Here is a 17231-nt window from a genome sequence, read left to right as displayed (position 1 = left end):
AATGCATGACACGAACCTACATGAATTTAACAATATCGGGTATGGCCTTAACAGGTTTCTTGTACTAAACAAATAACCACGAATCGATCTGTTAATTTTCGTGTCTAAACATGTAAAATACTCGTTTACCTGTTAAGTACCTGCTAGTACTTAATTGGATTCTTTATATAAATAATACTCGTTAACCCTAAATATTTATACCAAACAATTGAACACGGCGCACATCATTACAATCCAACGTCAAGTAGACGGCGCACGAACCCTTATCCGATACTTCCTCTTTGGGTCTCCGGTGGCTTATCTTCACATCTCTGGTAGTCGCAACCCTTCGATTCTTCGATCTACCTCTCCACATCTCTGATTCTCAAGCAATTTGGCCTCCTCGTAGTTGCAATGGCACCACCGGTATTAACAGATTCGTGTCTTATCGTGTATACTTGGTATTAATATGTCCGGGTTTGAAATACAGATACACGATAAAGACTCACAATGTTAAAAGAAATAAGGGACCAAAGTTGTTATAAATCTATTAACCAAGAACAAAATGACTATCAATAAGTTAACAGATGTCTGAAAGCCATTGTAGATGCATCTTGTTCTTTGTTCATCCAGATGATGAAACCAGTTAAACTACCTTCACCAACAATATTAACATGGTTACTCATCTCCACCTGCACACTCACAATCTTCTACTACTCCAAACTCCTCCCATACCCAAAACCCTCATCACCACCACCACCACCCTCACCCTGCAACCTCTTCACCGGCAAATGGGTTTTTGACCCGACCCATCAAAAACCCATCTACGACGACACCTGCCCGTTTCACAGAAACGCATGGAACTGTCTTAAAAACCAGAGAGACAACATGGGTGTGATCAATTCTTGGAAATGGGTAACGAATGATTGCGAGTTGAACGAGATTGACCCGGTTGAGTTTATGGGTGTGATGAGGGGTAAACGAATTGGGTTTATTGGGGATTCGTTGAATGAGAATTTTGTGGTGAGTTTGATGTGTCTGCTGCGGGTTGCGGATACGGGTGCGAAGAAGTGGAAGAGGAAAGGGGCTTGGAGAGGGGCTTATTTCCCAAATTTTGATCTTACGGTCGGGTATCATCGCGCGGTTTTGCTGGCAAAATACGTGTAAGTTTTGTTGCGTGTCATCGTTTGTTTATTGCTGAATAATGCGTTACAATATATAGAGAACGGAATTTGATTCGAATTAGTGTAACTTTGATTTAGAATAGCTTGCCATTTGATATATTTGTTTGTAACTTTGATTATAATCTTTTAGATGCTCACTTGGCGAGTGTGTGATGGATATATGTTTGTGCATTGTACCAATTTATACAAAATTTAGTCGAGTCCAATGGGTCATGGATATTAATTTTATGACCCCAAGATATGTGAATGTAATTATTAAAAAACATAGTTTTGCTATCCAAAAAGGGTCAGCAGCACAACTTGTTGCACGTTTGCCTTCTATTTCGATGAGTCGATATAGACACTACTCTTTTTTTTATAGTATAATTGGAAAGACTACAACATAAGTTTTTTTTTATGGATTTTTATCGTTTTGTTTGTGGACAGCTGAGAATCTACCCGACTAGTCACTAGGTTTTGATTATATAAACCCAATATGTAAAATCGTGGAGTTTTATCGTGACATGTGATAGATTCATATTAATGTTGATATATTTTTGCATTTGACCTTGAAAGTCAAACCACATCTCTTTTTATACGCAGTTGACTGGAGTCCAAGTTTGCAGTTTTACATGCCGGTGATACGAATTGGACTATAACTGATTACGTTCTATCATTTATGTGCTTGTAAAGGCTTCTTTCTTATGGGTTTCCAAGATACTTATGCTGATGATATCTTAGCAGCTTGACCAAGTGTCTTGGGAACTCATAAAAATGAAGCCTTTACAAGAACAAAATGATAGATTGTAATTGTTTTATAGTCCATATCATCAGCATGTAAAACTGCAACGTTTGAAACTGGTCCACTGTCTATTAGAAAAGATGTAAATTTGACTTTCAAGGTGAAACACACATATATTCAAATCTAATAAGAATCTGTCACATGTCACAATAAAACTCTCACGATTTTGATGGTATAAATATGAACATTTGTTCGAGTACTTCTTAGTGCTCCAACTCTTGTGAAAATTAGAAGCTTTAGTTTGCATTATTGATAGGTATTCTTACTTGTGGTTACTGATTAAATAAAGGTGGCAGCCAAAACAGTCCACTGAGGAAGACGGAGTGAAGGGCGTGCATCGTGTAGATGTTGATATTCCTGCAAAAGATTGGGCAGATATTGGTGGTTTCTATGATGTTCTCGTCTTCAATACTGGACATTGGTAATTACATCACACTTTAAATCCTCAAAAACATAAATTGAAAAATGTATTTATTTTCTTTACATTTTAATTTTAATGGTTGACTTATATATAGGTGGGGCTACGATAAGTTCCCAAAAGAGACGCCTCTTGCGTTCTATGAAAATGGGAAGCCGATAGTTCCTGCTCCCGACATGTTGGACGGGCTTCAAATTGTACTAAAAAACATGGCGGCTTACATAGATAAAGAGTTCCCAACGACACTTAAATTTTGGCGGCTGCAATCACCTAGGCACTTCCATGGCGGTGACTGGAACCAAAATGGAAGTTGCTTGTTTGACAAACCGCTTGAGAATTCCGAGCTTGACTCGTGGTTTGACCCGAGCAACAATGGAGTGAACAAAGAAGCAAGGGTACTGAATGAGGTTATTGTTAAGGCGCTGCAAGGCACGGGTATTGAAGTACTTGATCTGACTCATTTGAGCGAGTTCAGAGCAGACGCGCATCCTGCTACTTGGTTGGGAAAGAAGGATGCTGTGGCGGTTTGGGGCCAGGATTGCATGCATTGGTGCCTGCCCGGTGTCCCCGACACTTGGGTCAACATTTTGTGGCAACTTGTGCGTTATAGGATTAAGACTTGAAAGGTATGGTGTTTGACTTTGACCTTTTGTAGTGAAGATTAGTGATGGGGTCAACTGTAATTTTTATACTGGATTCATTGTATTGTTTAATGTTTAACTAGTATATTTGAACACAAAACCGAACAAAAAAGATCAACGCCTTAACTGACTTTTTTGGTTATGTTTCGGTTACTCACAAAGCACATCTAATCGAGTTCTTTAGCTGCTTATAAATTTGCAGTGTTCACAAATGATTGTATTTCAAACACTATATTAATCTGAGTTACAAGTAATTGAAACCCTTTTGACAGTTTTAAAAATATTAGTTCTGGTCTAAAGATATTAAATTTGTTTGCCTATTTTGGAGAATTCAACGTCAACCTCGATACCATTATATAAGTTGCCCTTGTAAACTTGTATTGGCCAACATACGGCGAGGATTCACAAAAGCAGGCTAATATTTTTTTTTTGAACGACCAACGAAACTTGTTTATTAGCTGGCCAATGCTTCACCTGGTTATAAAGACCTAAACTAACCATACATGATCAGCCTATATTAAGCGGAAAGTAAGCCTAAGCTCACCGAGTATTTTTTACAAATAACAATAACTTAGAAACAAACCGAATGGACATCACTTCATTCAAAATGGTAACAGTACTGTCACAATGAAAGTGATTATGATAGACTAAATCGTTCGTCATTTTGTCTAATGCGACAATTCAGAAACCTAAAATGACTGATATAAAAAGTAGTAGAGAGATGCAAAAAAATCCAAGTGCTAACATCTCTCGTCATCATCATCTTGGTGATATGCAGCCGCGGTCCTTTTTGACACAACTTGAAGACCCTTTATCTTTATTTTCTTAACAAACTTATGATTCTTTTTTATCTTCACTTTCTTAATACTTTTGCCACATAATTTATTTCCACAAAGTTTGTTCTTCACATCTGTTGAATTTTCTACAAAATCATCACTTGAAGTTGACGGTCCCTCTTCTGTAACGGTTGCAGTCACAGTTTCATTCTTACTGCAGTGGCACTCCGATTTAAAAGATTCTAAAATGGACATTAGTGAGCTCCCCTGCACCACCTCTTCTTTTAGGTGCTTCACATTCTGATATTTATCAGATATCTATTCACTGCATTTGTTCGATCGCCTCATGATTAAACAGAAACCAGAAAAAATACATAAATTTGTTGTTATATATAGTGTAAGTTTGATGTTAATGTTCAAGGGACTTACTGTAATATATCGAGTGCTTGGTCACCGTCTATAAGGAACTTGACCAACTGTAACAATATCGAAATTATATATAAACCGACTACTTCAATTATATTAAGATAAAATGCATGTAAGCGTAAATTAAAAATTAATTGCCTTGGATGTCTCCTCAACTTGTTTCAGATTCTTCAACTCTTGTTCCACCTTTTTCATCTGGATGCCTTCGCATGCGAGTGCTGCTTCAGCAAAATCTTCATTTACTTGCTTCTTTTTAACCGAGAACTCCTTTTTCATCACAGCTGATGTCAATCTCGTCTCCAGGGATCTACTCATCTAATGCATATATAAAAAAAATGATAACCCGAAATGCAAGTGATCAACAAACAAAAATACCTACCTCATCAAGAACTTGCAAAAACCTATCTCCGTCATCCAACAAATGCGACAAACGAAGTTGAAAAACCTCCATTTTGGTAGCTATAACAGCTTTCTGCACACTCAGTTTTCTAACAAGCTGCATGCGGATGAAGTAAATTAAACTATATATAAATGATCATGAAGCAGTTGAGTGAAGATGGAAGCTGCACAAACCATGTCATTTGTTTCTTCTGCATGTCGCAGCGCCTTTTTACATTCGTCTAACTTCACAGGAACGTGTAAGCTACTCTGTGCAGCGTCTTCTTTTGCTTGTTCTGCAGCTTTCTCTTCACACTCCACTTCTCTCATAAGCTTCATAACTGATTCCATTTTTAAATCCAGAGAGTTCTGCATAAACCATATTTTTGTTAGGGTTGTGCACGGTTCGGTTAATAGCCTCAACCAAATTTACCGATTCAATTATTTTTTCTGTTTTCGGTTTGGTTAATAACCAAAATCAAATTTGGGCTAAATCTTTTACTTAGAAAAACATGAAATGAGTTTGCAAGTACATGAAATGGAGATATAAATACATGCAATGGTGGTATAATTCTATAAATACATGAAATAATGGTATCAAAAATTAAATACATGACCTCGATGCATAAAAGCTAAAAAAATATGAATATATGAATTGTTCCATTTGGTTCGATTAACCGAGGGTACAAAAAATAACTAATAACCGCTTTTTGATTAATTCAGTTATCGGTTAATTTCGGTTCGGTTTCGCCGGTTGTCAGTTAACGGTTCAATTATTGTTCTTGTAAATAAAGTACTTCAAATATATATAAAGATTTAGATAAGTTTGTAACAGATGGAAAGATTTACCTTATTATTTGTAATATCTTTAATGGAAGTGTCAATAAGTTGAGTGATACACAATTGGCTTGAACCTGCAGACATCACATTGTTTGATGAAGAATCATCATCATCATCCTTCTCATGATGAACCATTTTAACCTCCAGATCAATCATAATGCAAAATAACCTGCAATGAACCAACACCAACTGACTAAGCAGTTGAGAACCTGATAACAAGAATACCGGGAGTCTAGGCAGAATTTATTGTTTGACCGTTTAAGTTACTTTAAACTGTGCCGTGGACGCCGATTCATTTTCTACTTTTTCATTTAATCAGTAAGTTTAATATTTTCTGGTTTCAACTATTTTTTAAAAATAAAGTAAACACCTCAAATGAAATAGTCAATAACGGTTTACATTAATTAAATAGATAAGCAAAAATATATGACCTGTAAGTAATTGAACGTATGGTGTAAATATTCTCTCTATGTTTAAGTCATCAACATTCCAACCCTTTAAATAGGGAATAATGATACATGATCAATCACATTCGAATACAATCTCGTAAAGAGATAAATCATATGCTAAAATATTTCATTCTATTGACTAAGACTAAGTTTATCAACAATCTCACAAAAGTTTGTTACACTATTTGAGAATTAAAAAAATAAATTAAATCAACTTAATCCAACAACTTGGCCGTGCACACAGCCCAAGTCGTGACCCTCATTCATTTAAATATTTGTTTTCTTTTTTTCTTTCACACAATTCCTTTTCTATACAAATTGATTTGTTTAATAATTTATATTATTTAACTTATTTTAAAATTTAAAAAACACAGTTTAGTTTAGTTTATATATTATGAGCATTTCAATATAAATTTTATTAAAAACGAAGCATTTTTAAAAACATGTATTTTTTTATATTATTATATGTAAATTTTGTGTTGTTAATACTTTTAAAAATTCAAGGTTTCTTTACAAAATTATGATATTATCTAATTCGTCAAGTGTCCACACTTTGTAGTTTCCATCTTATGTACTTCAATTTTAAATTCAGTGTCATGTTTGTAACTTGAATTATCGAGCATCACCGGAATTATTTTGTGCGTCAAGAAGCAATGATGGTAAGATATGAGGATCGGTATTTGCAATCTATGTAGTTATATATAAAAAAATATAAAGAGTTTTTTATATTAACATTTAAAAAAATATTAAATCCACGTCACCACTCCACGTTAACATAAAAAAAGTTAAAAAGATTTTTTATGTGAAACAAAAAAGAAAAATGCCAAAAAAAACATGTTAAAACTTTTCATTTAATTAAATAAAATATTAGAGTTGATGACTTAATTAATTAGAACAACTTAAAAATTAAGTGATGTAATTGAAACAATTTAAAATTTAATTATTATTGTTTACTATTATAGTAAATTGACCCATTTTTATAAATACAATTTACGCGTTACGGCTGTGTTCCAGAGTTAGTTTTGAGGAGGGAAAGGAAAGGGTTTGGAAAGAGTTGAGAAAATTTTATGTTCCTGAGTTATTTTTAAGGAGAAAAAGGATAGAAAAAGAAAGAAAAGTGGGAGAGTTTTAGTGTATACGTTTTTCTTTCCATATTGGAAAGATTTGCAGAGAAAGAAGAGATAAATATCAGGTTCAATTTTCAGTTCCACTTTTACCCTCATCAACAAGATGACGAGTTTATATCCCCACAACCCGCCATGTCTTCAACCCACCTTCCATTGTTGAACCTGCAATTCAATTGCTTCCACGGGTAAAGAATTTCCTTACTTTTATATTAAACATTCATCTCGATTGCACTGCCTACGGCCCGCTTTGTGTTTGCTCCACAAATCGTAAGATAAAGAGATGAAATTTTGAAATCGCAGACCTAGAACAAAACCACACCAGCTGCTGTTTTGTTTTAGTTTCCGATTTCGATTTCAATTTCAATTCAATTTAAAATGTTTTGAAGCACTGCAAACCCTAATTTAAAAAAGAACTTTTTCTGCAAATTGTTTAATTTGAGGGCAGTTCAGTTTGATTTACAAGTGCGATTTTCTAGAAAATGATTGGATTCATTCTAATATACAATTTGCCATAAAAAGATATTTATTATTGGATCAATTCCAGATCAGTGGTGATAGTTCATATGTTTTAATGAAACGTTTGACAATCCCATTGTATACTCTTGCATTGGATATAATTATTACTTTTAGATTTATGTTAATTATGTGTTTAATTAAATTAAAAATTGTTTGGAATTTAAACAAGCATGCTGGTCAAATGAAAATCAACTTGGGATAGATATCAATACCAGTGATTTGACAAATGTTAGCCTATTACTTCCAAGGGTATAGTAGTAAATTTGTAACTTTCTTTTCTTTTCCTTCTAGCTCGAGAACACATAAACTGTTTAATTTTCTTTTTTTTTATATTCTTTTTCATTAAACTCGGGAACACAGAATGAAATCACTTTTTTCCATTTCATTTCCTTTCTTTTCTTTCTAATTTTCGAAACATAGCGTACAAGTCGTAATGAAGAAAGTACAACCCCATAAGATTACAAAAAAGAAGAGATGATATGCAGCAGCAACGGATATATTAACAGAAATCCCCAAATATAGAACCACCACAAACCCTAACAACAAAATCAAATCTATTTTCTCAATTAACCAATCAATCATGGCCCTAATTAGGCTTCATCTTCATATTCATCTCCACCCAACACCATTCAACCATCTCCAAACCCTACACTGCCCCACAAAGCTTCGAATCCCATGCTCCAATTCAAACTCAAACAGCAGCAGCAGCAGCATAAGTGATACAGAACTAGCGATGGATTTGGAAGCAGAGATAGAGAAGATGACGACACAGGTGGTGCAGACACAGGAAGCCATGCGAAGGAGCAGGAAGCTTCTGTACGCAGAGATGTGTTCGTATCTCGGATTGGGAGAAGAGGAGTTGAGGAGGAAATGGGAGAGAATGGAGGAAGATGATAAGTGGGTTTTGGCTCAGGAGTTTGTTTCGGACTGGGGTTCGAACTTTCATCCGTTGTCCGCGAAATCGGTTAAGGAATTGGTGGATCAACACCTGTTTCATGATGCTAATGGTAATGGTATTGATGATGATGATCATTTTTTGTTTAGTGGGTTGAAGAAACTCATGGGGTTTCCATGATGTTTTAACAATTTTTATGTAGCTCAAATGTTTAGTTGTTATTTGTTCCATTAGTTTTTAAGTGAGTCTAACGCGCGCCATGAACATGGTTGATTCGAGGCATTTGGCTCGGGTTGTTCTAAACCGACTAAAGCGACGCATTTGTTTTAAAACTCACCGAAAGAGTTGTTTATGTAGAAAATGTGAGTTGAAACTACATGCCTTATAAGCATGTAGAAAATGTGGTAAATCAACTACATGAATACATTTGAGAACATCCTTGAGTCCTTGACTTCTTAAAATTAAACCATGACGATCTCTGAAACCGCCTTGACACTCTCAAAGAACAGACATGAGTAAATCGCACCACACCACAACCGTAAATCCTAAAAATTTGAATGGCAAATGGTTACGAAGATTACGTGAATACATGCTCAAGAAACCCACATGAAAAGTTAGAAAAATAAACTGAACACCTGTTTGACATGAGTCTAAAATTGCTACTATTTTTAAGTCGGAATCTAAGGCTTCAGTGTCTTCTGCAAGTTCTTCCTCATGCTTGTTTTTATCTGAAAATGTAAAAGAAATTCCATGATTGTAGTGAACTTCAATGCTTACTATAAGCATAAAGGGCAAATCAAAACTAAGTTGCAAAAAGTGAACTTAATACCTTCTCAATCGAACAACCAATCACGAATGCACAACAATGTCAAGGGTGCTACACAATTAACTTTTCAATTCAACTCATACGTATTCAACTGTATGCATATGTGCAAATGACACCATCATGCCAAACTACTAGCTACCAAGCATGTGTATATGCTGACCTTTAAGTGTATGTACAAATTTAATTCAGTTCAGGGAATATATACGTGAGGAACATGAGCAATCTTCCACCAGTCTACACCATTCTTCGGCCAGCAACGTTGCTTAAGAACAGGACAGTGATGAATAGACAGATGCTGGAGTGCATTAAGGCGTCGAAGACCCACCGGCAAACTAGTCACATTCTGGCAATCTGAGATTGTCAATGATCTTAGACACAAAAAGCTATCAAACCACTCTGGCAAACCACCCAGCCTAGCACAGCTATGGAGTTGTAAAGTCTCTAGTTGGGTGGCAAATTTGAGACTCTCGGGTAATAGTTGCAGCTCGGGGCAATTTATGAGAGTCAAGCGCTTGAGTGCAAAAAGATGGTGGAACCCATCAGGCAAAGCGACTAGACTTGAGCAGTACATAATGGTCAAGTGCTCCAGGGAAGTGAGGTGTTGCAGCCCCAAGGAAATGGAACCCAAGTTATTGCAGTTTTAAATGGACAAGGTTTTAAGAGATTTCAAACCTCCGATCTCTTCGCCCAAAATATTAATGCTGTGGCATTCAGTGATCTCGAATGACTTTAAAGCAGTAAGTTTCTGGAAACCTTTTGGCAAAGAAGATAAACGCTGACACCAACAAATGGTTAATGTCTGAAGAGAGTTTAGGTTTTGGAACTCCGAAGGCAAGGATTGAAGATTTGGGCAGGATATGATGTCGATGGAAGTGAGAAGAGAATTATATTCAAACAGTTCTGCTGGTAAAAGGAATAACTCTCCAAAGTCTTGAATTACAAGTGTCAAGAGTGAAGTTGACTTGCTGGTGGGATCTAGTATTCTCGGGCTGCAACTGTGCAGCGACAAGTGTTGAAGTGACAAGAATACAGGCGTCTGAGTAAGGTTGGGAGAGTTCTTTATGGTCAGCTTTCTCAATACTGGAAATACGCTTTTGTCGTCCAAACCACACCATTCTTCCAGAACCGGGAAATCTTTGATCTGCAACTCTTGTAATGATGGGAATGCCACAATGCTATTTTCACCGTACAACTCTGGACCAATTTTTTCAAGCTTATTCATTCCTTCGATCCTGAGTGTCTTCAAACCAAGATTATGGCCTAAAGTAGGGAGGCACACAATTTCTCTGCAGTTTACCAACTCAACGGTGGACAGCTTCCCAAGTGACCATTTAGAAAATGTCCGAGGAAATGCAAGTCCCGGGTACCCTAACACATGCAGACTCTTCACGTTTTCATGTGGTCTGAGGCAGGAAAGAACCTCTTCCGCTAGCTTACCATCCATGACCATTGTTGAGGTTGGTTCTGAAGGTTGCGGCTCGGAATCTTTCTTTCCCATTTGCAACCAAGAGAGACTACCTTTTGAAGTACGATTCATGATGAGATTACTGTCATCATTACCCCAACACAAACCTAATGACTTCAGATACCCTTTCTTCCATATCTTGGCTTCGTTTGCTTCTTCTGTCTCACGTACGTTCTCCAAATGTTTGATTTTTAGATCTCCTCTAAGGTTTAGAGGACCTAATACCTCCAGGTTACTCAAACGGGACACTATGTACATTGGCAACATCTGAAGTTGAAGTAGCTCCTCAATTCCATTAGGCATATGAGCCATTCTATCGCATCCTGCTATGTTCAGATGCCTCAGATTTTGCACATTATTCAGTTCAGGCAATAGGTTGAGATTACAGCAACTGAATAGGTTAATAGTCAGCAACGAACGCAGGAGGTTGACTCGAATGGGTAAACATTTGATACTTGAATAAGACTGGTCAAGATACTTTAAACACCGGAGATCGCCAAGGGATTCAGGCAGCTGTATGTTGCAATAACTCACATTCAGAACACGTAAGTAGGTAAAGCTGGATAGCATCTTTGGGTGGACCGGTGCATCATATCCTCCACATGACAGTAGTAGCAGAGTCCTCATGTGTTGTGCTTGGTAGAATGTTTCAGGCAGCTGAAAAGAACCAGAAGACTCGATTGATAGATGACGCATTTGTGCAACATTAGTAGGTGTGCCAGAGTCTAGTGTAATGGTGTCGTTTCTGGTTAAGGAGCGGGCGAGATCATAGAAAAGATCATGCAGCTTATACATCTTTGTTTGATCTTCAATAATCTCCTCAAAAAAAGACATCCATGACAACTCTTTGAAGTAGTCATCTCCGGTGTCCTCTGGCTCGGTTCCTTCTTGTGATTGAATCAACCCTTCTGCCATCCATATAAGAATCAGCTCCTTTCTTTTGATTAAATAATGTTTCGGGAATACAGAACAGAATGTGAAGCAGTGCTTAAGATGTGACGGCAAGTGTAAATAACTCAGCATCAGTGCTGCTATGATTCCGCTTTGGTTGCCTACATCCAAAGTCCACACATCACTATTCTGCACCACCAACCACTCTTCTTCCTTCCTCTTGAAACGCATTAAACTTCCAAGAGTTTTTACTGCTAACGGCACGCCACTACATTTCCCCAATATCCGTTTTCCAATCTCCAAAAGATTCGGATAAGTGTCCTGATCTCCTTGACGAAAAGCACGCCTTTCAAATAAAGTCCAACAATCATCATCAGCCAAACCCTAGAGGTAATACGAGGAAGCCCGATTTGGATCAATAATCATAGCTACTTTCTCACTACGAGTGGTCACAAGAATCTTGCTTCCATTAGCACCGCCTTGAAGCAACGGCGTTAGTTTATCCCATTTTTCTTCATCCTCATTCCAAACATCATCAAGTACAATAAGAAACCTCTTTTTGTGTAAAATATCCCAAAACTTGGACTGAATTACATCCATCTCTGATAAATTGCATACCTCACCGGTTGCAGACTCGATAACTCACCTCAAGATCTTCTCCACATCAAAAGTTTGAGAAACAAAAAGCCACAATCTCAAATCAAAGTGTTCAACCACCTTCTCATCAAAATACGCCAACTGCGCTAGAGTGGTCTTCCCCAGGCCACCAATACCAACTATAAAAACCGCTGGAAGGTTTCCTTCCGCACCAACATTTAATAACAACTCTATAATCCTTTCCCTATCCTTCTCCCTTCCAAAAACTTCAGACTCGACAACAAAAGATCCAGTAGCCCGTTCATCTGAAGCCGCGTTACCACCGTGAACAGCTTCTTTCAGATGCAAATTCTGTAGCCCTTCGGTTGCAGCCGCCTCTAAAACTTCTAGAACCTTCCTCACTTTCTCTGTGCTTGTAGATATAGATCTGAGTGACAGCCATTTTTTAGGAAGGTCATACTTTTCTTCCAGTAGCAAGTAGGGGTATGCTTTGTTTGTAAAGTCTTCAAGAAAGTCAACTGCTTGGTCAACTGTATCTTTGAGCTGAGAAATCCAGATTCTGACAACTTTGTCAGTAAGTTGTCGCTTTTCGGCGTTTTCGACAACAGCTTGGATCATGGGGAGGATCTGTTCTATCCTCTTGAAGTTGTCCCTGAGCCCACATTTATTACCAAGTGTTTGCAGAAGAGGAGAAGCCAGTTTTTCAAAGATCACCTGCAGAAGTGGAGGTAATACCATTTCTGCCATATTTTATATCTTCTTTTGCTGTAATTCTATACTTTATTGATGGAATCAGAACCAAATGATTGGCAAAGGAACAGAATGTCAGAAATTCAGTGCAGCCTATAGCCTTTTCTTCTCCCAAGTGCACTGATGATAAATAATAATATAAATTTATAAAAAGAGTTGGTAGACTTTGTAGACCATTTTTCAAGAAAGGTAATATCCTGGAAACAATTGCTTCAGAACAAATAGTTTTTTTATGGATAGCTACCTAAGGGAGGTTTCAACCGTTGGTCTAGTTTTTTTTTTTTTTTTTTAATATCTATTTTTTTTTTCCTGGTTCAAGTATAATAATAATAATAGGGTAGGGACTTCTTTTTCTGTCTGTAACAAAAAGTCTAAAAGTCACAATTGGGCTTCCAGTTAAGTATTGTCCTGATTTTTTTCTATGAATCTCCTATCTGTATATTCAACAAATAAATAACAATTCTGGCATGTGATCTTGGATTATCATCATAATGATTCTAGTTGTTTATTTATTTACTGAGGTGGTGTGCCCCTATTTGTCATCCATATTCCCCTTCTCATTTATTGTTTGGATTATTGGCAGACAGTGGCAACATGTGACTTAACCACCAAGTTGGATAAAAATTGGTTTATTTATCTACCAAACATATGATTGCATTTTTTTTACAAGACTAAAGTGACAATTTGGAATTTGTTTACTAACTTTGTACATGTTATTGATGTTTAAACTGAATTTAGTTATTTATTGCGGTACAAGGGTTTAACCTTCATTGTTGTAAAGTGTGTTTACAGGTCAAAGTGTCATTGTAAATACTTAGAGGTGTATATTGTAAAAGGGTCGTTAGTATTAACCTGTATATTGCTAAACGACACATCGATTATGTTAGCCACAACCTTGAAATCACACAAAAATAAGCCATAACTTATAGAAGATGATTACATTCTCGGTATGTTCTGTTTCCCGCTCGTTAGAAACTAGCCGAGAATAAAGGCACCTTGTTGATTGACTTGTTTAAACTCATTTACGCATCACAACTATTCACAAGGAATGAAATGTTATCAAATGTGATGCTTATAATCCAAAAGGAGGACAATATAAATCTTGGGAGTTAGATAAGATACTAGTCACAAAAGAAAAGTTATCTTTTTTTTTTCTCATACTTAGGATTGAGAGATCCAAAGGGATAGAAACCTTAAAAAGAGTTATAAATATGTTCTTTTGAATCTTGACTGTAGAACTTATGGTTTAAGAATGAATTAATGGTCTATCAAGTTTAATGAAATGTGATGGAGGCAATTAAACAAATTTCTTATGGCAACTTCACTCAAATTATGTAATTGAACCTCTTAGACCATGTGTAGTCATAACTCTCTACATCCAAGCATTATGCGTCACGTGGTGCTCAGTCAGAGTTATGGTTTTTTACAAAAACAGGCTGTAGTCATAATTCTCCACCCCCAGGCATTATGCGCCACGTGGCGCCCAATCACTTTTACACTTTTTGTTTTTTTTTTTTAATTTTTGATAAGAATAATCAAATAACAATAATATTTTATTAAATAAATATTACATGAAAATAAAAAAAAACTATTCGTCGTTGTTGTCGTCGTCTTCGCCCTCGTCGTCTTCGCCCTCTTCGTCGTCGTTTTCATCGTCTTCGCCATCGTCGTCGTTGTCTTCATCATCGTCTTCATTGTTGCCCTCGTTTTGATCATCGTTTTCACCAGGCAGAGGCCGATACATCCAAAGATGTTGGACCAAATCCTCCTTTAGTGTGTTATGTATCTCTCTTGACCGCACGGAATCCGAGTTTTCGAGTCGTTGCTCCATACTTGCCGGAGTCTGTGGTGGATTCGGGTCCGGTATGAAAGTTGGACATATTGCTCTTCCCTCGTCCTCGATGATCATGTTATGCATTATGATACACGCATACATAGCACATCTCATTCTTTCTAAAGACCACAGACGACAAAGATTTTTAACATAATGCCATCGTTGTTGAAGAACACCAAAACGCCTCTAGATATCCTTTCTCGCAGACTCTTGCACTTTCTTAAAAAACAAGTTGTCTTTTTTCATCCATCGGGTCTCTGAATGTTTTAACGATTATCGCAAACTCTAGATATATTCCATCACCCAGATAGTACCCATGATGGTAGAAGTTATCGTTAGCCCAAAACGAAGCGACGGGAACGGTCCCAGATATGTAACTCTCCATCACAGGAGACTGCTCTAAGACGGTTATGTCATTGTTGGAACCAGGAACACCAAAGAATGCCGACCAAATCCAAAGGTCGTATGAAGCGATCGCTTGAGGGCTGACCGTTGGTCCTTTTTGGTCACCTCGTGTGAATTGACCTCGCCATGCAGTTGGAAAATTAGCCCATTCCCAATACATGCAATCTACACTCCCTATCATGCCGGGGAAACCATGCACCCTTGTATGTGCCTCGTAAAGACGTAGATCGTTAAAGTTGGGCTCTCTCAGATAATGTGGTCCATATAGTTTCAATATTCCGATATTTTACAAAACTTTTATAAAATAAATGATCACAGTAAACAAGTGATAAACTATTTAAAAAAAAACAAAACGTACCGTAACAAAAATACTCCAAGGTGTCCCGAGTTGTTTTTTCGGCCATTTTTAAATACTCGTCGTTGATGCCGGTCATGTTTCCGTAGGCGAGCACGCGTACGACTGACATAACCTTCTGAATAGTCGTGAATCTTAGTGTCCCTCAAGCGTCAGGCTTTTGCTGAAAGTAATCAAACTCACGCTCCAAATAATTGGTGATGCGCATAAATAAATTTTTAGACATCCGAAAACGACGCCTAAAGGTCTTCGGGTTCTTGTATCTCGGCAGTCGCAGAAGTAATCCGCCATCAACCGGTTGTTGGCTTCGGTACGATCTCGTTCGATATATGCTCTTTTTGAAACGGGGGGGGGGGGGGAGAGCTAATCGCACTCGTAACAGAACTCATATACTTTGTCGCGAGCATAATCACACTCGTAACCGCGTGTTCCTCTTCCACGTCCTCGGCTTGTTGGTCGGGCCCGAAAAATTGTTTATATATAGATGGAGGATCCATATATAGTGAATTTTTTGTAAGGAATTATAGAGTTGAAAGAGAATTTTTATAAATTTGATGAGTTTTGATTGGGGATGAAATTGTTTAATATATAGGAAATAATTTTTTTTATTCTCCAACGGTAACAAGCAACGTCATCTCCTTGAATTTCGTGCCATTCCTAGCGTTTTACATACAACGTAGATTTAAAAAAATACATAACGCAGGGGGGGCGGTGTACCCCCCGCGTTTTCCTCCAAAACGTTGGTGGCAAAGTTGCCACTACGGGTGGTCTTAACGCGTAGTACACTAACAAAAATTGAGTGAAGTTGTTGCCATAAAAAGGGTACAAAATGTTGTTGGAAAGTAAATATGATAATGGTGTAGAAGTATGACATTTTTCGCTTGCCATCGAGATAAATTGAATCATACAAATATGATGGCAGTTGTGTTTAACATGATACTGGTAAATCTTAATAATTTACGGAAGGCATAAAGGATGTGGGGGGGTATTTATGGGTTCAACATAAATAAAGTTCTACATAATTAAGGAAGACTAATTGGTAAAAGTGCATTAATAAAGGGTAAATTTCTAAATCTAGTTAAGCAAAATATTTACGTTAAATTGTTAGTTATTCTACTAATTATTACACTACATAATTTTTTTATATTTGAAAAAGACCATGTGAAATAATATGACAACATATACAAAGATAGAAAGGTTACAAACGTAGTGCTTTGACGAAACTACCCTCACCATCTTCAATTCAATTCAATTCTCGCATGTCTTAATCAAAAGACAATTCATTCTAGTGGTTAGATATTGAGACTCATTTCATTTCAGACGGAAATTAATTATAAAGATGTCTACCTCCTCCGGCCACCATGAAGAACAACAACAAGAGCAAGCTATTGGTGACAATAATATGATTAATGTGGAACAAATGGCACCCATCAACATTGTTAATGAATAAACTCATCACGAACAACAACAACAACAACAACAAGTAGCTGCTATTGTGGAACAAGTTACACCCATCAACATCCAAACAATTCATGTGTTTGAAGCAGCAGCGGGACAAATCATCCGTACAGATCCACCACCCATGAACAACAATGTATCGAGATACATTGGAATCATACAAATATGATGGCAGATGTGTTTAACATGATACCGGTAAATCTTAATAATTTATGGAAGGCATAAAGGCTATACAAATAT

General features: G+C 36.9%; 1 protein-coding gene and 1 pseudogene across 1 annotated transcript; one reads left to right on the top strand and one right to left on the bottom strand.

Annotated features, from left to right (window-relative positions):
* The first annotated feature begins 548 nt into the window (after positions 1-548).
* Positions 549-3053, top strand: LOC143553882 (protein trichome birefringence-like 12). Its single transcript, XM_077043774.1, has 3 exons — positions 549-1142; positions 2234-2365; positions 2460-3053. The coding sequence occupies exons 1-3, from the start codon at positions 613-615 to the stop codon at positions 2983-2985; spliced, it is 1188 nt and encodes a 395-aa protein (XP_076899889.1). The 5' UTR covers positions 549-612; the 3' UTR covers positions 2986-3053.
* A 5928-nt stretch (positions 3054-8981) lies between these two features.
* LOC143553881 (putative disease resistance protein RGA1) lies at positions 8982-13046 on the bottom strand (annotated as a pseudogene).
* Positions 13047-17231: the final 4185 nt, after the last annotated feature.

The sequence above is a fragment of the Bidens hawaiensis genome, unplaced genomic scaffold (assembly GCF_021521415.1).
Source record: "Bidens hawaiensis isolate Kalapana, Puna unplaced genomic scaffold, B.hawaiensis_p1.1 tig00017405_1, whole genome shotgun sequence".
Taxonomy (NCBI): domain Eukaryota; kingdom Viridiplantae; phylum Streptophyta; class Magnoliopsida; order Asterales; family Asteraceae; genus Bidens; species Bidens hawaiensis.
The sequence above is the reverse complement of the archived record's forward strand: the minus strand, read 5'-3'. Positions and strand labels throughout refer to the sequence as shown.

Excerpts from the sequence above, each read along its gene's own strand:
- LOC143553882 (XM_077043774.1), top strand. The coding sequence starts at position 613 with ATGATGAAACCAGTTAAACTACCTTCACCAACAATATTAACATGGTTA. Across the intron at positions 1,143-2,233 it reads GTTTTGCTGGCAAAATACGT|GTGGCAGCCAAAACAGTCCA; the intron begins GTAAGTTTTGTT and ends GATTAAATAAAG. Across the intron at positions 2,366-2,459 it reads GTCTTCAATACTGGACATTG|GTGGGGCTACGATAAGTTCC; the intron begins GTAATTACATCA and ends ACTTATATATAG.